This window comes from Sprattus sprattus (genome assembly GCF_963457725.1).
Source record: "Sprattus sprattus genome assembly, chromosome: 7".
Lineage (NCBI taxonomy): Eukaryota > Metazoa > Chordata > Actinopteri > Clupeiformes > Clupeidae > Sprattus > Sprattus sprattus.
This window is the reverse complement of record NC_137926.1, coordinates 14,767,353-14,788,485: the sequence shown is the minus strand read 5'-3', so window position 1 is coordinate 14,788,485 and position 21,133 is coordinate 14,767,353. Positions and strand designations below refer to the sequence as shown.

General features: G+C 44.2%; 1 protein-coding gene across 1 annotated transcript; it reads right to left on the bottom strand.

The window, feature by feature from the left end:
- Positions 1 to 3,713: 3,713 nt before the first annotated feature.
- On the bottom strand, positions 3,714 to 7,380 carry ehf (ets homologous factor; the record flags this gene model as incomplete). Its single annotated transcript, XM_080842890.1, has 8 exons — positions 3,714 to 3,813; positions 4,434 to 4,629; positions 5,114 to 5,158; positions 5,287 to 5,355; positions 5,499 to 5,555; positions 5,823 to 5,876; positions 6,249 to 6,506; positions 7,281 to 7,380. The coding sequence occupies 8 exons, from the start codon at positions 7,378 to 7,380 to the stop codon at positions 3,714 to 3,716; spliced, it is 879 nt and encodes a 292-aa protein (XP_080699016.1).
- Positions 7,381 to 21,133: the final 13,753 nt, after the last annotated feature.

Here is a 21,133-nt window from a genome sequence, read left to right as displayed (position 1 = left end):
TGAATATATTTTGAATACGTTATCAAAGGCTCAAAGGCAGACATCTATGTAACCTGCTCACGTCTCAGACCACAGAATTGGTGGCTTCAGAGATAATGTTGCATCCGGTGCACCACGTCGGCGTAAAAAAACAAATCCCTGATGGGCTCCACCTGATACCTCAAAGACCTCTCTGAGTGTGGGGTGGGACTGATAAGGCCCTATGATTCCCTATCAGTCACACAGGCACACAGGCACACAAAGCACCCTGTGAACTGGGGACGGATGAGAGATAGATACAGCATAGGCCCTCTGGTCTCTGTGCTGTGCCTTATCTGCCATCTCTTCCTTGTTCTCGTCACAGCATCTGATCGCCATAATGATTCCATTTCAAATAATAAAATATTTGTAGTACAATACACAAGACATTTTTTATCACAGGATTTCCACAGCATAAAGTGTGCGTTATCAGAAAGGACAAAAAAAGTTATGCTGGTTTCAAAATAAACCTGAATGAACCAAAGGTTGTTTTTTGAACTCGTCAAGCAACTCCACTGAATCCCAACCAGACCTAACCCTAGAGTACATGTCACACAATAAATATATGTGTGTGTGTTTGTATATATATATATATATGTAGCTAATATTTCATGTATATAATGCATATAATATATATACAGTATGTGCAATATATTACATAGCCCTTTCTACATACTACTGAGTAGGGGGTGTCCCACCACCAGATGTCCATGTGTAACAATAGCGCTATACTTTTTCCAAACCCCATTGCCAGTAAGTGTAGTAACACTGGAAACAGCCAAACCTAAGATTTAATGTATATGTCATTTAGGACAGTCTTTAGGTGTCTCTGTGTGTATGGGAGTCTGTGTGTGTGCCGATGAGTGTACCTGCCTGTGTGTGTGTGTTGATTGTAAGGCCAGCATATTCCTTTGGTGGCCATTGACGCATAGTGTTAAACCTCTAAAATTCAGAATCATCCCTTAAAATCCCACAATGATGACCGGTTTCTACTAAATGAGCAAAGGCATACATGGTTTGAGTTTGTGGAGGTCTGTTATGGAAATCAGACTCAGCACCTCATGTCACGATAACCATTTGCCTAACAACTTTAGAGGGTCTGTGTCATGCATCCACATTTCCCTACAAATTAGACAGATCTGAATCAGCACCCAGCGTCTACAGACCGCTGCGCCATACAGGAGCTGCTTTTTTAATTCCTTAGTTCATAGGAATATTCTATGATGACTTGTAGTTACCACTCTCTATCAAAGCATTTAATAGTTTTTCCCTGGAGTAATTAAAATAGATAGAGGTTCTGTTTTGAACTATTCAACATTTGTTCTCACAGACACACACACACACACACACACACACACACACACACACACAGCGAGGGAGACTGACATAGCCCAATCTGAGGGGTTGTGTAAAAATGAACTCGGTGTCTTCCTGACTGTCTCTCCTGCGGACTGATAGCCTGAGCGTGAGGACCAAGAGTCCAGATAACACACAGACTCATGTCCATGCAAATCCTGTGGCCCTCAGCAAAGACACCTAAACAATCCTGCTGCAGCAATCACTGTTATTGGGGACAGATAAAGCTCCCTGCAGATGAGGGAGCTGAGGTGGTGAGAGAGTGTGTCGGGAGTGGTGGAGTGTGTAAAGCCGTGGAAGAGCGGAAACGTCAGCCGATAGGGACGCTTAATCGCCGTGACCATCAGAGCCAGGCGAACCTGCACTGCCTCTGGCTGCCTGACATGCACCCAGGCACGCATGGGCAGGCAATTAATTCTCCCGAGGCCTTTCACCTTATCAGTGACATGTTATCTGGGCAGTTATCTGTCCAACTCTGCACGCCTCGGACTCTGCCATGTTCCACCCGCACACAAAACAATAGCATCCGACAACTCAATCTACTGCACCTCTCAGTCCTGTGACTCAGGGGTCTGCTTCTGTCCACGGCTGGCCAATAAACTGATTAATGTTGTAGAGATGATACCACTAATCCCTAACATTGCGTTTCCACCTGTTGCATTCTTATATAATAATACTTTTAGAAAAGAGAGAGGGTGAATTGAATTGAATTGAATTCAGGCAATGAATAAAACAGACCTTTGTTAAAACAGACATGCATTTTATTTAAGGCATTTGAAACATGTCATCATTTTACTTACAGATAGAAAAAAGGTTTTAGTATTAAATATACCTTGAATGTAACCACAAAACCACACAATGAGCTATGCACATGTTCGCAACTGTTTGTGGTCTGTCAGCTCCACACAGGTAGGTCCAGCTCTGTGTCAAGCTCAGTTAGGTGAACTCATGCAATGTCATTTCAAGTTTAAGGCCCGACATCTGCGCGGATTTAAACACACAGCAGGAAGTTCCTCAGGACGCCCGTGGCGCCTGGTTTACAGTCCTGACCCATTTTGACCTTTTGCGACCTTTGACATATCGCGCAGATTTTAAAATGTCGGGAGAGCCGCCATTGTTTCTGCTGCCGATGCATCAGATGATGCTCTTTATGTATCTAACTCGCGTGTAATGAAACATGAGGCATCATGGAGGGTAGACCGCAGGAGGCGATTGCGATACCGTGAGAGACATCAGCGAAATATTATAATGAGCGCGCGAGAGCTTGCGCGCTTTATGCTAATATGCCTTACAGATGTCGGGTCGCGTTTATACGCACTTTGGGGATGCCGGGGACTCCATCTGGGCTGTCGGGCGAATGGTACGGGGCTGTTGGCTGAAATTCGGCCGACATCTGTACACCACCAGTAAAATTTGCGTTTAGACACTGAAAAAAACTGTCGGTGTACAGATGTCGGCAGTGCCGACACCACGAAAACCCGTGAATAAATTGGGCCTAAGTTCACCCCCAGCTCTGAGCCGAACTCAACCCACTGCATCATTTTGAAAAATGCTAAAAGGTGGTCAACGGGCTGAGGAGGGGGGTTGTTAACTCCTGTGAATGATGAGTCTCAATCAACAACTAATAATGAGACTCACATTCACGGCGGGGGCTGGGGGAGGTTGGCCGCCCATTTCATGATGTAGAGAAGTCCCAAACTGTTGACACTACATCAGCATTGGCCTTGCAAAGTTTAGGATGATTTCAAACAATAGAGGGCGTATTGAGCCACCCATAAAAAGGCGATACAAAAAATAATGATGTGCAATGATGTGTTTCATTACAGTACAGTCAAAATATTAAGTTTACAGCACCAAAATCACAAGTGTGCGATACCTCTTTCAAATTCAAATGAATTCAGTTGAAGTAAAACAAAGGTGTCATGGAGTACAAACTGAACACAGTTGTTAATGATGCATGAAGTGTGAACATGTTTGTTAAATGCCATCATGATATTGCTTGTTGATATGAATATTTTCACAGTTTAAGTAGATGAAACCAGGCGAAAGTATACTAACTGATGAGAGAGTTACCTAACGTTCCTGAAATGATCCTGTAGTTTTTTGTTGTTATTTAAAAAGGTACAAAATCTGTAGTGGTTGCATACATATACAGCAATTTCCTTCAAAGACAAAATCAAAATTAAAACGACAGCAAAGAACAGATAAAAAAGGTCATACAATACAATTTACAAACAGAGTACACATCTTCATAACAAACATATCCCAATGGCATAAATAAGGTAAATGTATTTACTTGGTGGTTCAAAAACTTGTCAAGGTGACCTTCACACAATTCTTCACTTCTCTGACTCCCTCCACCCCTGCGCATTCCTGCCAAATTTGTACACCAGCCTGCGGCCATCCACGCGCTCCAAAATCTCTCTCTTGTAGTAATACCTGAAAGAGAGGTTAACAGTAAGGACTTCTGAAGCCGTGTGCAGCGACAAACCCATTTGAACTTACATTCTTTTACGTTTGCTCAAGTTGCAGCTGCTATTAAAGTACATACCCGTGTATGTGTGGGAGAAACCAGCAGGTGGAGTTTTGTGCAGTGTGTAAACCTCATGCTCATGGGGGTTGGGGGTTGGGGGGTAGGGGGGCTATGACTTAGTAGTGTGTTGGAGAGAAGAGCCGTTTTTGCTATGCGTGGGACATACTTTGTGTCTGCATTGCAAAATGTGCAAATGGGGTTTTCCATGAACATGAACATAAGAGATGCACAGGGTGATGTCACGTGCAAATGGTGTGATTCAAACTCAGGGTAGCAGGAATGAGCAGCAGAGGATTGACACTCAGGGTAGTAGGAATGAGTAGCAGAGGATTGACACACAGGGTAGCAGGAATAAGCAGCAGAGGATTGACACTCAGGGTTGCAGGAATAAGTAGCAGAGGATTGACACTCAGGGTAGCAGGAATGAGTAGCAGAGGGTGACACTCAGGGTAGCAGGAATGAGCAGCAGAGGATTGACACTCAGGGTAGCAGGAATGAGTAGCAGAGGATTGTGGGCCGTGTTTACCTCATGGCCCGGCTGAGCTTCTCGTAGGTCATGCTGCTGTTGTTCTTCTTCTTGCCCCACAGCTGGGCCACGGCCTCCGACTTCAGGAAACGGAACACACCTTCCGAGCGGTCCTCCCATTTGATGAGCCCTGGGTTGCGCTCTGGGTTGAGCAGGATGTCACGGATAAACTCCCACAGGTGTGTCCCCCTGGGATCTGAGGGAAAGAGTGAAAAATATGGGACTTATTGTAGGAACTTTACATCACACAGCAAAGACTATGATATAGTGTTATGGTCACCTAAGCTCTTTGGTATATTGACTCCATAGTAATTGTTCAGTAACTGTATTTGTGTGTCTGTGTGTGTGTGTGTGTGTGTGTGTGTGTGTGTGTGTGTGTGTGTGTGTGTGTGTGTGTGTGTGTGTGTGTGTGTGTGTGTGTGTGTGTGTGTGTGTGTGTGTGTGTGTGTGTGTGTGTTTAACTGTAAGTAAAACTAATGCGTTTTTTTGTCTGTGTAAGCAGCTTTGCACAATTGCAAGCTAGTGTGTGTGCTTTGGTGTGTGTCTGTATACGTTTCTATATGTGTGTGTGTGTGTGTGTGTGTGTGTGTGTGTGTGTGTGTGTGTGTGTGTGTGTGTGTGCATGTATGCATTTGTGCATTGGTGTGTGTATTCTATTGTGTGTGTGGTATTGGACTCACTGTGTTTTTTGACAGGATGAGGTCGGGTATTTGATCTCTTTGGGTCTGACAGCATGGAAAGAGAGAACAGTTGACCTCAGAAAACCTTGCCGCATTAAAACAAATCACTTCCTGCTCTTTAAACATGTTATTGTCTGGAATGCCGGGTGTCTGACAAGCTGAAGCGTACTCACCTGGGCTAGAGGGAGAGGGTGAGCTCAACGGTACTGAGGACAAGAATGAAGGCTTGATATCAAAAAAGTCTGCAATACACACAACACCAAAGAACATCACTCAAAACCCCAGAACCTCAGGCCATAATGCTCTAGTGACTTAACAATGCTGAACCGCCAGACAGATACTGAATCTCTGTCGGACAGTGAAAAAAAATGCACATTCGCTGTACCTGAAGCAGGAAAGAATGCTGGTTCTTCTTTAAAAGGAAGAAGAGAACAAGGAAACTCTGCAAGATAAAATGAAAAGGTCTGTTTGTCTCAGTTATTGGCCAATATTGGTGTCATATAATCCTGCTCAATGATACTGCACATGGAGCATTTCCTGCTCTTGAGTCTCGACAATAAGATGATGTTGGATGATACATGAACCCAAACAGATGGCTTAACTAAGGTGGGTGCATGGAAAATGTATATCACCAACATGGTGCACTTCTATTTAATCACAGTGCTTGACCAGGCAAGTTCTTTTAGTTGCTCTTGCAGGTGTAGCTTACCCTCTATCTCAGTTTTGATGTCCATGGTTGGGAAGATTTCTGTAGCATACTGAGCTGTGAGAGAGAGCCAAAAACCGTTGATTAGCTGTCAGACGTAATCATTTCATCAGACAGGTGTCGTGATGAATTCCCGTAAACTAATGCCATACCTGCCACAGGCTAGACTAACTTGCTTATCTGGTTCCCCCAAACTGAACAAATAGGCTATTCACGGTTACAGTTCACTGATATGAGCACCACAAACAAAATAAATAAACAGTAATTTGCTTCCGTGTCTCCTCTATTTGAGGCGGGTGCCAGGTATTACATCAGACAATATTTATTTTCCCTATGATAAAATAACAATCAGAAGCAGGTGAGATATCGATGCGATATAATATGATTTGACCTCATGTGATCATGTGAAATGAGTGCATTTCTACTAACTGCTCCACTTCATGTCAGCCAGGCTCTGGTAGAGGATGGAGCCCATGGGCCCTGCTGCGCGAGTGAAGTCCTGGAAGCTCATGTTGCAGAGCTGGCGCCCGTCCATGTCGAAGTTCTGGAAGGGGATGCTGGCGGCGTCGATCTGGTGCACATCCAGGGTCTGCTGCAGCCACTCCCACACCTGGAACTTGGTCCAGTACTGGGGCTGCGTCTCCTGGGCCCACAGGCGGCCGGCGTAGCTGGGCGTTACCATGGAAACTATAAATGAGAGGCCAAGTGCAGAGAAATGAACTGTCGGGAGTTATCCTTAATTACCTCAGGTCTTTTTTTTATTATACTATTCTGTACTACACATCCATCATAAAGATGATATTTGGGGTAATCACAGTATTACTGTAATACAACTCAACAAGAAAATTATGTAGTTTTCATGTAGTTTAAGCTAATGTAATGCTGATCTAGTGTCTTTAAAACAACACCATGCACAATATGCCACTTTTGAGACCTCTTTTTTGAGCACCTACTTCTGGTATTATTTTCAAATTATTTTGATGGTATATTGTCATATGAAGGACAGACTCACACACATCAATAGCCATCCAGGATATGCATTATGTAGTTTTGTTGTTCGGGTCGGAACACCTCACGTAAATGTAAGAAAAGCCTTCACAGCACTACATTGCCAACAATATACCCAAAAGAAACCAGTCAGCATGGTAGAAAGCTTTTATCAGTGTTTTTGCTTGCTGTTTGGTCAGGTAGTTCTCTAGTGTTAGACCAAAACTTCATATTGCTGCTTTAACTGCCACATGTTGGCCCTGCCTTTCAGGAAGTAAGCAGTGACCTGAAATGACTGAGAGACGGGAGGTCCTCATAACACTCCAGGCAGTGATGTGTGAGCTTCTGTGTGTGGAGCATGTGCAGTGGGGTGTGAAGCTCTGTGTGTATGGAGACAGGTGAGTATGTAAGCGTTTGTGCGCGCGCTGTCCAGCGGTTGGGTGAGTGAGGCTCTGTGGGTGTGTAAGGTCTCACCATCTGTGGTTGGGTAGTGACTGGCCCAGGGGGCAGACAGCTGGCTCTCAGCACTGACACTGGGGAGGACACTCATGCTGCAGCCGGTGTGGCGGACCATGGTCTGGGGCCTGGCAGCACATAAACACTACTGTCACACACAAACACCATACTGTCACACACAAACACCATACTGTCACACACAAACACCATACTGTCACACACAAACACCATACTGTCACACACAAACACCATACTGTTACACACAAACACCATACTGTCACACACAAACACCATACTGTCACACACAAACACCATACTGTCACACACAAACACCATACTGTCACACACAAACACCATACTGTCACACACAAACATCACCGCTGTCAAACACAAAGACCATACTGTTACAAACGCAAACCCCATACAGTCACACACATCGCAACTGCTGTCACACAGAAACACCACTGCTGTCACACACGCAAACACCGTACAGTCACTCACAAGCACAACTGCTGTCGCACACAGACACCACTGTTGTCACACACAAACATCACCGCTGTCACACACAAAGACCATACTGTTACACACATACACAACTGCTGTCACACAGAAACACCACACTGTCACACACAAACACCACTTCTGTCACACACGCAAACACCATACAGTCACACACTTCACAACTGAAGTCACACACAAACACCACACTTTCACACACAAACACCACTGTTGTCACACACAAACACCACTGCTGTCGCACATGAGCACCGTACTTTAAAACATTACTTGTCAGGCTTTCACTCGTGCCATTAGCATGTATTAAATAGCATTCAGTGATATACTTATGTAAGAACTTTTTAAAAACACAAACAGGGCATGCTTCCAGGAAGAAAACCTATGCCAATTCTAATGACTACCATGTTACTGTAACCAGGGAGTGACATAGCACAATCTAAATATGGCAAAAGAATTCCCTCTGGGCTATAACTGATTATAACAATCAAACAGGTTCATGTAGATTATACCAGTGCAGCAAATGTTTCAGAATCTACTATATTTAAGCATTTGATCTTTTTCCAAACACAGGGTGAGATGTTAGTAAATGAATCCCTCAATACTACGTTATATACTTGGCAAACAAAGAGAGATTGTATCCACAGAGACAGTGTGGGTGTGTGTGCGCGGCAGCACTCTTGCTCACCTCACATAAACACACACACACACACACACATTTGCACAGGAATGCATTAGGGCACCTGTATACTTTGCATAGAGAAATGTCTGTGCACCCCCTGGCTTAGTGCAACAGTAACATGAAAGGGTTACACCTGCCTGTGCCAAGCCAACCAGAGACCCTTTTAACGACCACTGTGACTTTCCGAGCTGAGGGCAGGGATGTGGAGATGGGCAGCCCAGATTCAGCAGATGGTTCAGCTTTTCTAAGTCTGTTTGTAAGGTGTTGAGTATCTAATCGCGTTGGCCTTTATCACAAGGGACTGTCACCAACCGAAGGTCTGATAGGTGTCCTGTGATTCTGGTCTAGTATCACCCTATGTAAACCACATCCAAACCGACTGTTTTGAAAAACATCCAAGGAGATACTGCCTTCTGAAATATTGTCTGTGTGTATGTGTTTGTATTTTCAGCCTTGTACTAGTTATAAATATCACTTTTCCACTGAAGTTCAACTGCATGTCGTGGACTACATGATATCATCACTGGCCTTATCTAACCAACCACGGTAGCATGTTTACACATTTGCATGCAGTAGATGAGCAAAATTCTGGCAAACTGAAAGTACAGTATGACTGTAGTTGGTGAACAGATCTTTATATGAGCTTCTGTGTGTCAGAGTGTGTTGTTAAATTTGCACCCCCTGCCTAAAATGTGCAGGTGTGATAATATCCACCAATAAAAAAAAATATTCCAGGTTTAGTCAATCAGACAATGAGTTCCTGTTAAGATCTTGACCTACTTTTAGTTTCTTTTACTGGGCACACATAAAGGCCATAAAAAGAAGCCAATTGAATAGACACACACACACACACACACACACACACACACACACACACACACACACACAAGTACATGCACACGCACACGCACACGCACACGCACACGCACACACACACACACACACACACACACACACACACATACACACACACACACACTGATATGCAATGTTCTTTATCACAGGTTTGTGGGCTAGTACCATCAAAACCCTAGGCCTGTCTTACAGATAACTTTGCATCAAAGATTAATCTTAGCAGTCATGCTAGAATTTGATATCTGTGGAAAAACTGCCTAAAACCTAAACCTGCAGTGGACAGATCGCCTACATCTCTGGCACTCGGCCAAGTCTACTTACTTCCTTGCTTATGTGATCTGTGTGTCTACAGACAAGCTCGTGAATATGCAGTCGCATTCCCTGCAGCTCATGCATACTGAAAGTGACAAAACATTGACGAGCCAGCAATAAAAAATTAAAAAAGATCCACACTTATCCCTGAACTAACAGTTAATTTGAATCTCAGAGGATCACCAGTTGGAACATAACCAGGGGCGTTACTATAGGGGGAGCAGCAGGTCTTGGGGGCCCGTAGCCGGGGGGTTTTCGTGCCCAAAATATCTGCGCAGAGGGAGAGGGTGTGGCGGCGTCTGTTAGTGACATACCCTGACAATTTCACAGTTTTTCGTGCCCAAGAAAAATATCTGCGCATAGGGAGGGGGCGTGGCAGTGGCGGCGTTTACAAACATGGGGTAAAGGACTGTAAAATGTTTGGGAACCACTGCCTTACGCCACTGACTTGGGCATAATAGCTTGCACCTGGGCCCCTCATAATTACGTTACGCCACTGAACATAACTGATACATCAGCGGATTTGTATGGAAAGTTAAATACAGTATATTTTTATGACCAAACATGTCTCTTTAGTTATCAGCTGTGATGTTCCTTCACCATGTTCATCATATCTTACTGGAAGGCCCATTTGCTGAGTTAAACATTGACTGGGACACTCACTGATGTTGCCACAGGATTAAATTCAACTCATTTGTTCAGTAGCACTCTAATATTTAGCCAGCAAAAGCTCCAGTTTAATGATTCTTTGAGCCTCTCAATGCTATTCATGCTGTTAAAAGTATCTCCGCACCCTCACTTCATGTTGGCACAATGGCTACTGCTTTATAAAACATATATTAAAAATATAATATTAAAACGTTTTTTTCCCATACTGAAAGACTGTTAACATTCCAGAAAGATCAGAGAGAATATAAAAGTAGAGCTTTTTAAATTACTAACTAATTGTGTAACTACATATTATGCATCCTTCGTAATTAATGATTAGTACATGATGCAATGATAAAGAAATGCTCACACTTCCATTGCTTCCATTGTTCTTTGAAAGGAAAGCATTGATCCATAGTCAAGTTACCAAGTTATTTAAAGGATTTGCCAAACTATTCCTAGTGGTCACAAAGAAATTCACTCTTAAACAATTGGGTACTGTACTGAGCCTCCAGAAAAAAAGACGATTTGATCATAACTGCTATTTGTTCAAAGAAATGTTTTAGCATATCTTGACACCAACTTCAGTACTGCACCTTAAATGTCTTTAATGTGTCTCAGTGAAGACATGCATTTACTCATCAGTTACAGTAAATGCTGGCAGTTGGCTTCAGCAAATGTTTGCCATTGGCAAGGTAACAGGAAGCTTACAAATAAATATAAACATTGGCATATATGTTTTCTTTCAAATGTTATCCCTATTACATTATTATTTTTTTAACAATGAGAAATGTTTATAAAAGAAATGTTAAACAGTCTTTTAAGACTTTGATTTTCTAAAACTCAGTGATCAGATATTATCAGTCAGTTTCAGAGTCAGAGTCAGACTAAAGTCATTACAAAGAAGACACCCAGATCCCGTGACACTGTAACAGATCCACCAGTGTATCTTTCAGCCATGATATGATAGCTATGATATAGTGGGTCATATTCATGCTGGGTGACAATGGGCAACTGTCTTTTATAAAGGTCCATGCTGTGACATTAGTCACATTATTCACATTAACTTCCCCAAACAAAGACATGACAAGCAAGTGAAACACTCTCTCTCACACACACACACACACACACACACACACACACAAAAGCGCGCGCACACACAAACACAGTAGCCTGGGGGGTGGGGTGGGGTGGGATGCATACCTGTTCAGTGTTGGAATAGGATGGGCCGTTGGTGATCAAAGGCCAGGCAGGTGAGGAGAGGGTACTGTCCAAGTGTATGGCAAAGAGACGGTGCCCACACAAGCTGCGTGTCTGTCTGTCTAATTGAAAATGTTCCCAGGTGGAGCAGGGTGAGAGATTTGTGCTCTTCTCATAATCAGCTCGGTAAGAGAAGGTGTTAGCCTCCACTGGGCCTGTTGGAGCCCTACCAATCAGCATTTTATTCCCGGGCTTCCTCATTTTCTAATTGGCCGCCACTGGCAGCTCAGGTATGGAATTTGCATGGCACTGAAATGCGCCAGTCACTGGGGTGGCGACGTTACTTTCACTCTCACACAAGAGCCTTCTCTTTGCTCTCCTTTTCTTTTGCCAAGTGCACCAATAAAGAGCATTACTGTTAGTCACATGGATGTGTCTGTGTCTGTGTCTGTGTCTGTGTCTGCGTATGTGCATGTGTGTTTCTGTGTGTGAGTGTTTATGTGCGTGTGTGTTTCTGTGTGTGAGTATGTGTGTGTATGTGCGTGTGTGTGTGTGTGTGTGTGTGTGTGTGTGTGTGTTTGAGTGTGTGTGTTTTTGTGCGCTTATGAGTGTGTGGGTGTGTTTTATGAGCCTGTGTGTGTGTGACAGAGGGACAGCATCTGTTTGTTTGTGAGTCTGTGTATGTAAGAGAGAGAAAGCGAGAGATAAAGTCTGTGTGTGTCTGTTATCATTGGCGCTTCTCATATTGTTCTGTTGGCTATTTAGCACCCTCTGTTGGTAATCTTCAGAAGGATTTGAGGAGCACAATTAATTTTATTTGGCCTATTGAATTATTTGAAACCTGTATGTTGTTCTGTAAATATTAAATTATGCTGTAAATGACAAAGAGGGACAATTAATTCCTCTTCATTCATGTATTTGCTCATGAATGAAGCTGCAATAGGTTTGTGAGGAAGGCCTGAGTCCACCCCGCGTTTTGGGATATAGGCTGGTTGGAGTTGGTGTTGTTTCTCACAAGGTAACAGCATAGATGACTAGCATTAAGACTGGTATTCACTGTCCGAAGGTGTAGAATTAAATAGCTTTAACAATAGGTTTATCCAAGCAATTTGAATTATGCTTCACTGTATCACAAAGAAATGCAAAACTTAAATACACGTTTATTATTTGTTTTATTTTCTTTATCAGTACTTTATATAAGTTGTTAGTATTCTCACTTGCCTCCAAACTATGTGTTCTCATTCAGATGTTTCCTGCTCTTGTTTTGGTAGGTACTTTACTGAATGTTGAAAAAGTATCGTAGCGAGAACTATGACACATATTTCCTGATAAGTGTCAACTTGTGAATAAAAATGGGCTTTTAGGCGACTTTTCTCTGTTCTGGAAACTACAACTTTTCCTCAGAAGTGTTCACATGAATCAACACAGACCTCAGATCTTCTGTCTCCCATGTATGAATAAATGATGAAACAAAATGCTAGGCAGATCGTATATGTCCTAGTTTTTGTACTGTTCCTCATTTGGAATGAAGGGGGAGTTAGTCAGAATGTATTTTGTACTTCTGCATTCCTGAAGTAAAGAATGCAATGTAGTTACAGAGAACTTCACTGCATGCCTCTTCTAGAGAATCCATACGTGGCATGTGTGTATATATGCAGTATATATCTTATATGTTTTGAATCCATGATCTTATGAATGGAACCTTCCGGAAGAAAAAATCAAAGCATCACGCTGTTCATAGAAGCAGCTCAAACACTGAACCACCTACCATGCTGAGGCAAGCCAGCAATACACAGCAGGGAAGCATCTTCGTTTCAATGGATTCTATTTGCATCATGTGGCTTTACATCAGTCTCTGTGCACAATTGTCATGTTTCATTCATTACTCCTCGGGAATGTGCTTGTGTTCGCGTAATGAGGGTGGGAGTGATGTTATCTTTTCTCAGGGATGAAGTCAGTGCTGAAACCAGAGGCATATAAAACATCTCATGCAGCACATCAATTAAAGGTTCCTCTGTTGTTGATAGTGCTCGGAGGATCAGAGGATATATTCCTTTGCTAAATGACCAAAACATAGACTACTTAAAGCCTAAGGTGGGTGTGTGTGTATGTGTGTGTGAGTAGGTGAAATCTCCCCCTCCTCACCGTGGCAAGAAGGGATGGTGCCCTTTAAGAATCTTGCACTCCCCCACCATAATGGTTGGGTCTGGGCTCCCCTGCGTCCATGGTTGGACCTAATTAAGCCCAAGTGGCTGTGCCCTATTTAAAGAGTGCCTCATTTTTATGAGGAGAGACTGTCTGAGAGAGCCATGAGAGAGCACTGAACGACAGAATACTTGTGAGAGGTAGGATGGTAAAACACTTCCCTGCTGAGAGTTGTAGTGTTCTGTGTCTATTTGTTAGGACACGGGTGAGTCTTTGTTTTGTGCATGTTTCATTGTGTTTTTTCTGTATGCCTCGTTGGTGTAACTAGTTCATGTGTTTATTTTCTGTGTGGCTAGCTGTGTACTTAGCTTCAGGCTTTGGGGCCTTGCTTCTGCCTTGAGAAGGTGCTGGTATTTGGGCCTAATCGGCCAAGCAGGTGCCCAGGGTGCCACGGGCTTGAGTTCCAGTGAGTACAGCCTGAATGTTTGATTTGTTTGTTTATTTTGTGTGCACTGTGTTGGGGTTGACAGTCCCCCTGTAAATAAATATAAATCATTTGGTAACACTTTATTTCAAGGGGTCTACATAAGGGTGACATGACACTGTCACAAGAATGACATGACATGTGTCATACACATTAATGACACGTTATTTTTGTTCATGACTGGTTCATGACTGTTGTCATAATGTGTCATTCGGTGTTTGTACACACAGCTAACCCTAACCCTAACCCTAACCCTAACCCTACAAACACCGAATGACACATTATGACAACAGTCATGAACCAGTCATGAACAAAAATAACGTGTCATTAATGTGTATGACATGTGTAATGTCATTCTTATGACAGTGTCATGTCACCCTTATGTAGACCCCTTCAAATAAAGTGTTACCAATCATTTTATATGAAAAACCACCATCTCCTGCACTGTTTTTCCACACTTTACCACCCAGTCCAGTCGCCAGATCCCAAATAACGTGGGGTGACTGGTCGGTCCCTCAAAGTACAGTACAGTTTCTACACTGAGATAGTGGCCTCTGGGGTGTAATCCACTGGTACCAAGACCTTAAGGAGGATCAGGGTCATGGAAGTGAATAATTACCAGGCACTGTTTGTAAAATGACTTCCTGTGTGCGTGTGTGCGTGTGTGCGTGCGTGTGTGTGTGTGTGTGTGTGTGTGTGTTATATTGACATGCATGTGCAGTAATTATTACTCACTAAGCATGTACCATGTGAGCACAGAATACTGTATAAACCAATATGTGTACAACAGTCGTAATAAATAGCTCATCCGTTACCCCTATATAAACAGCTGCATCCACCATGCTGGCCATCTCATTAGCTTGCCTGTAATGGCCTGCTCCTCCACGCTGAAGATGCAGGTAGATTGCATAAGATGGATGGGGGGGATAAGTCGGGGGTAGCCAGGGGGACTTGAGAGGATGAATGGCCCCCTCCGTATGGCCGTGTGTGTGTGTGTGTGTGTGTGTGTGTGTGTGTGTGTGTGTGTTCACATGTGTGTGTGTGTGTGTGTGTTGGGGGGGGGGGGGGGGGGTCTTGGCAGTGTTCCCAGTTCCACCGCCGCACAGAGGGAGCAGGACATTAGCATGATGACCTCAGAGAGCTAGCTCCCCCCTCGCCGGCTGCAATGCACGTCCGCATCTCTAATCTCCCAGAAATCCATGGGGCTGTGTACAGCATGGTGTCCCCACCCACCCAGCGCTGCCAGTCCCCACCCCAGTCCTCAGGCTCCGCCGTGATGTGTATTTTTAGCCGCCCCTCGTATTCCTCCTAAAGGGTAAAACTCCCCCAGGGTGTAATAGGGAGCCTAGCTGCCGGTGGTTGCCGTGGCTGTGTGAATGACCCCATGGCACTGCTGCCTGATTAGAAAGATTAATATGGCCATCAGCATTGAACCAGACGTAACCACAATACATCATACAGAGAGAGTCTCGGACAAAAAGCCACCACACACACACACACACACACACACACACACACACACACACACACACACACGTGTGAACACACAGTCACACATGCCTGCACACACACACACACAAACATACACACACACACACACACTCACACACACACACACACACACACACACACACACACACACACACACACACACACACACACACACACACACACACACACACACACACTGTTTTCTATTCAGTCTTGACATTATCAATGCATTGTGCAAAATGTCTGATATCTGCCAAGTAATTTCATGCATCTTCAGCATGGCCACTCAGGCTGAATATGTTCAGATTGTTTTAACAAACAGAGACAGAGAGAGAGACAGAGAGAGAGAGAGTGAGTGAGAGAGAGGGAGAGAGTTAGACTGAAATAAAGAGAGAAAGAGAGAGAGAGAGAGAGAAAGAGAGAGAGTGAAAGCTCAGCAAAAGCAACACAGGAGCAGACACTGCACACACGGACACCTGGCAAATCAAACAGAACATGGCTGGTCAAACCTGGGGTGTTGAGTGAATCCAGCACACAGGTGTGGGTGGGGGGTGTAGCTCAGGCAGGACCCCCGTGATGGGAGATGAGATGCCCCGTGCAGCACGCGAGCTGGCTGAGTCAGCCAATGCTAATGAGTGGCAGAGGCAAATTCAACAGCACGTGCCTGTTACGCTCGTGAAATTCCTCATTCACCCACTTCTTCTCCCTTCAGCACGCGCCTCTCTCATCCTCCCTGTCATCCCTCATATTTCACATTCTGATTAGCATATGATTCACTCGGTGGAGAGGAAAAAAAAAGAATCATTTTATTAGGGCTAATTGCAGCTACAAATGCCAATTTCTCAGCCCCAAATTGCAATTTTACGTTCTTTTTTCCCAAAGAACAATGAGTGTGTAATTACTATAATGAGTGCGGAAACAGAGGACTGAATTATTCACAATCCTGGGCTTTTCTCCCCCCTTCTCCTTCTGCGTTGTCTTTTTCCCCTGTCGGTACGACGCTTGTCTGTTTGTTGAACGCCTTGCGTGACAGGGGCAGTGAAATTACATGGTAACCACTGACATGAACTTAGAGGTCAGACACTGGAGCCTGCTGTGGCTCCGCAGCTGTAAAACCCCTCCTATCATAATTAATCTGTAGAGGCTTGAGTGTGTGTGTATCGTTAATGCCTGCACAGCTGTACATCCTGTCATGGCCATTAGGGGGCACTCTTGACTCACAAAAACACCAAGAGAGTCTCTGACATGATATGCCAATTCTGATAGGAGGATAGAAACCTGTGGGTACTTTCATACAGAAAGGAGAGATAATTGCGGACACACATTTATCAAGCACTGTTGGGGGAAAAAACAAGAGAGCGAAATTAAAGTAAAAATAATTAAATTGTTTTGTCTAGTTGACGTGACCATTATGGGAAATCTGTAAATGAATGTGTGGAGACTATAAACTTCAGAGCATCATTAAAGTACTTCATTTTATAAACAAAATGATGTGGGTAGAAGGGAAGAAAAAAACGAAAATGTTAATGACACAGCATAAAGAAGTGATGAGCAGAGGAGTGACGGAAGAAGGAGGATGAGAAAGATAAAAGACGGGAGGGCAAATGAGCTGCACAGGGGGGGGGGGGGGGGGGGGGGCATGATGGAATCCTAATTACTGACAGGGCATTGGCTGTGAGCCACACCAGCACTGCTGTGTCTCTGTGTGTGTGTGTGTGTGTGTGTCTCTGTGTGTGTGTGTGTGTGTGTGTATGTGTATGTGTGTGTGTGTGTTTGTGTGTGTGTGAGAGAGAGTGTCATGTAACAAAGCCCTGTATGCAGTCACAACTCCTACAGCTGCTATGACAGCTGCTAAGTTAGTGTTCATAGTTAGTCACAATACGTTAGTCTACACTGGGTCCACTATTGTCCATGGGCCCTGTAACACAGCTTCCTGACCAGAGACCCTACATGGGCCCTGTGACACAGCTTCCTGACCAGAGACCCTACATGGGCCCTGTGACACAGCTACCTGACCAGAGAGCCTACATGGGCCCTGTGAGCAGATTGAGCTGCTGCCATAGGGGGTCACAGGAAGAGGAACCAGTAGAAACAGTGAAAGTGAGAGAGATCCTGAGTTCCTCATGGAATGACAGGTAACCAGGATGTGTTGCTGCATTTAGACGACTTGGACTGCGGGGGATTTTGTTGTGGTTGTTGTTGTCGTTTTGAACCTGAAGCTTGGATTTAGTACGAATGTATGTGCTGATGCGCATACAGCTTTACTGTGTGCAGAGACACACATTTAACCCAACACACCCACACACACACGCAACTTCTACCATAATAAAAATACACACACACACACACACACACACACACACACACACAAACACACACACACACAGACACAAACGCACACACGCGCACACACGCACACACGCACACACACACGCACACAAGCACACACCCACACACACACACACACACACACACACACACACACACACACACATACACACACACACACACACACACACACACACACTCTCAAACACGTTAAGAAGCATGTATGCACATACATCAACACCGGGTTCTCAAATCCTCATAACACACAGTCACACTACAATGTGCTAATTTTCATCTTGATATGAACAGATCAAAATCAAGCCCTTTAAGAATGTGAGAACAACAATCAGTGTTCATTAAATTCTGTGTGACTTTAGCTGAAATATCTCAGAGGCAATGAAAATAGAGGTTGTTAACATTCCCTGACAGACTAGGAGTGCAACTGTATAACAGCAACATCATAAGGAATAACACAAGGCAATCCACTATTTTTGCATTTATGTTTTTATAGTATATTGTAGAGTAAAGAGTATATTGAGTTGTTTAGTTATGTCATATATATGAGTTCATGAGTCACGGGCCTATTCTATTTGCACCTCAATATTAGTGTGGTCGAACGTCAGAGGAGTGTGTTGTCCAGAAAATTCTAGAACTAGTCTAGACCGGGCTGTACACATCACTGGGTCAGGCCGTCCTCGGTTTCACAAAAGTGACGTGGGAAATACCGAAATAGCCATAAACCCTCTCCGGTGTCCCTGGATGGCCGTCCTGTCATAGGGAACGAGTAGTCTTATTAGCTCTTAGCTCCACGAATTAAAATGGTCAGCACTCAAGCTAGAAGAGAAACAGAAAGAAAGAGAGAGTGAGAGAGGGGTAGAGAGAGAGAGGGAGAGAGAGAGAGAGAGAGAGAGAAAGAGAGATGGAGAGGGAGAGAGATGGAGAGAGAGAGGGAGAGAGAGAGAGAGAGAGAGAGAGAGAGAGAGAGAGAGATGGAGAAAGAGAGGAACAATTAGCATTCCTATGGCTTTTTTCCTGTAACTAATTATGTGTGAGTGATGTGACAGCGAGGCTGTTGAGTGCAGTAATGGGAATCCTGATGGTTAATGAAGATGTCAGGGCCCTTTTGTCAGGGCTGCTGGAGGAGAGGGGCTGGCTGATGACCAGCGGACAGCCACTCATGTGGCTCTATATGGGGGTGTTTGCCTGTGTGTGTGTGTGTGTGTGTGTGTGTGTGTGTGTGTGTGTGTGTGTGTGTGTGTGTGTGTGTGTGTGTGTGTGTGTGTGGCATGAATGACGTTGAAATAGTTTTCATATGTGGGTGGATACACGATTAGCTTCAATCTACCATGACACTCATCAGTGAAACTTCCAGAAGCTTTTGTCGCCATCTTTTTTTTCCTGAAATAATTCTATCAGAAAAACACATGGGAGCCCAACCATGCTCACACTACCGAGCACACACGCCATCTGCATTGTTAAGCACACACTCTGTGTCCGCCATCACATTTTACACCACATCTGAATTTTAAAACACGGCGAACGAGTCCAGTGGGTCATATTTGACCCCCTGTCTTTGCACTCACACATGCAGTTATCACACTACATCATCAGCCAAGGGCCCCAGCGATGCTGACCTTGGGACCCTGGTGCAGGGATACAGATGAGCTTCAGAAATGATGGGCAAATTTGCTAGTCTCTGGGGACGCTCGTCGGCTCTCTCCACCCAAACCATAACAAGGGTGATAACATAAAATACCGCCATCAAAGAAATTCTATTACCATCATCATCACGGCTGATATTACAACAGACAGTGATGTTACTGCTACCGCTACTGATGTTGGTCTTATTGCTACTGCTATAACAACCACGGGTAGTAAAAATGACATCAATTTGATTAATTCTGGAGGTAATCAATGGGTTGCGTTTATCCTTGGTGTTAGTGCCGTCTGTCATGTGGATACAAAGACTACCTAGTTCTGGAAAAAAAAAAGTGTTTGTGCCTGTTCATTGAGAGTGAAAGAGAGCCCCTTATGTGTGTGTGAGAGTTTGGGCTATGTGTGTGAGTGAGTGAGTGTGTGTGTGTGTGTGTGTGTGTGTGTGTGTGTGTGTGTGTGTGTGTGTGTGTGTGTGTGTGTGTGTGTGTGTGTGTGTGTGTGTGTGTGTGTGTGTGTTGTGCGTAAGACAAAGTGTTTTTGAAGCCTCAAGCTGATGCTCAATGCTCTCCACCACAGTGGGAGGCTCTATCACACCCGGGGCGATTTGCTCTTTTGACAAGAGTGTCCACACAATCTAAGAGCCTTTGGATTTGCAAGTTCATAGCCAGGGGTGCAATTCTGACAGTGCAGCTAAGACTGGGTCCATGCCAAAAAGTCCAAAGAGGCAAGAATGAACCGAGAGTATGTTATTTTAGAAACAGAGACTGATGAGAAACCAACTAGGGAGAAAACAAAGAAAACAAAACAGAACAAAACAAACAAACAATGGAAATATGTGTATAACTTTCTCTCTCTCTCTCTCTCTCTCTCTCTCTCTCACTCTCTCTCTCTCTCTATCTCTACCTCTTTCTCTTTCTCTTTCTCTCTGTCTCCCTCCCCCCTCCCCATTACCAGTCCAAATGACTAAAATGCATTATTGGAGGTGATGAGAGTGAAATGAGGAAATGCAGTGAGGTGAAACAGCAGACAGCAGCAGCAGGCAGCAGCAGAAATGGCTCTTTTCTGAAAAGCACCTTGCCTGGCCTGGCCTGTGCTGGGCTGAGCTAGGCTCACACTCCTCCTGCAGGGAGTGCTCCGTGAGTTGATGAGCACCGGTGTAAAACACACATCATCCCAACCACAGCCAGGAACAGTGTGTTTGGTCCCAAGATAAGACCTGCAGTATCTCTGCAGTAAAGCATGCTGTGTCAGTGTCCAGTAAAACACCATGTTGTCCATGCAGGTTGACCCCTGCAGTCAGCTTTCAAGTCAGATACAAGTAATTGTTACATCTCTATAGTAAAGCATGCTGCCTCAGAGCCCAGTAAAACACCATTTTGGCCATGCAGGTTGACCTCTATTCAAAGGGGTGTGTTTTTATTTTGTATTCGCATGGCAGCTTTACAGTCAGCTTCAAGTAATTGACACTTCTTACATCTCTATAGTAAAACATGCTGTATCAGTAAGATGCCATTTTGACCAAAAGATGTCATGTAGGTTGACCCTTGTGCAAGAGGT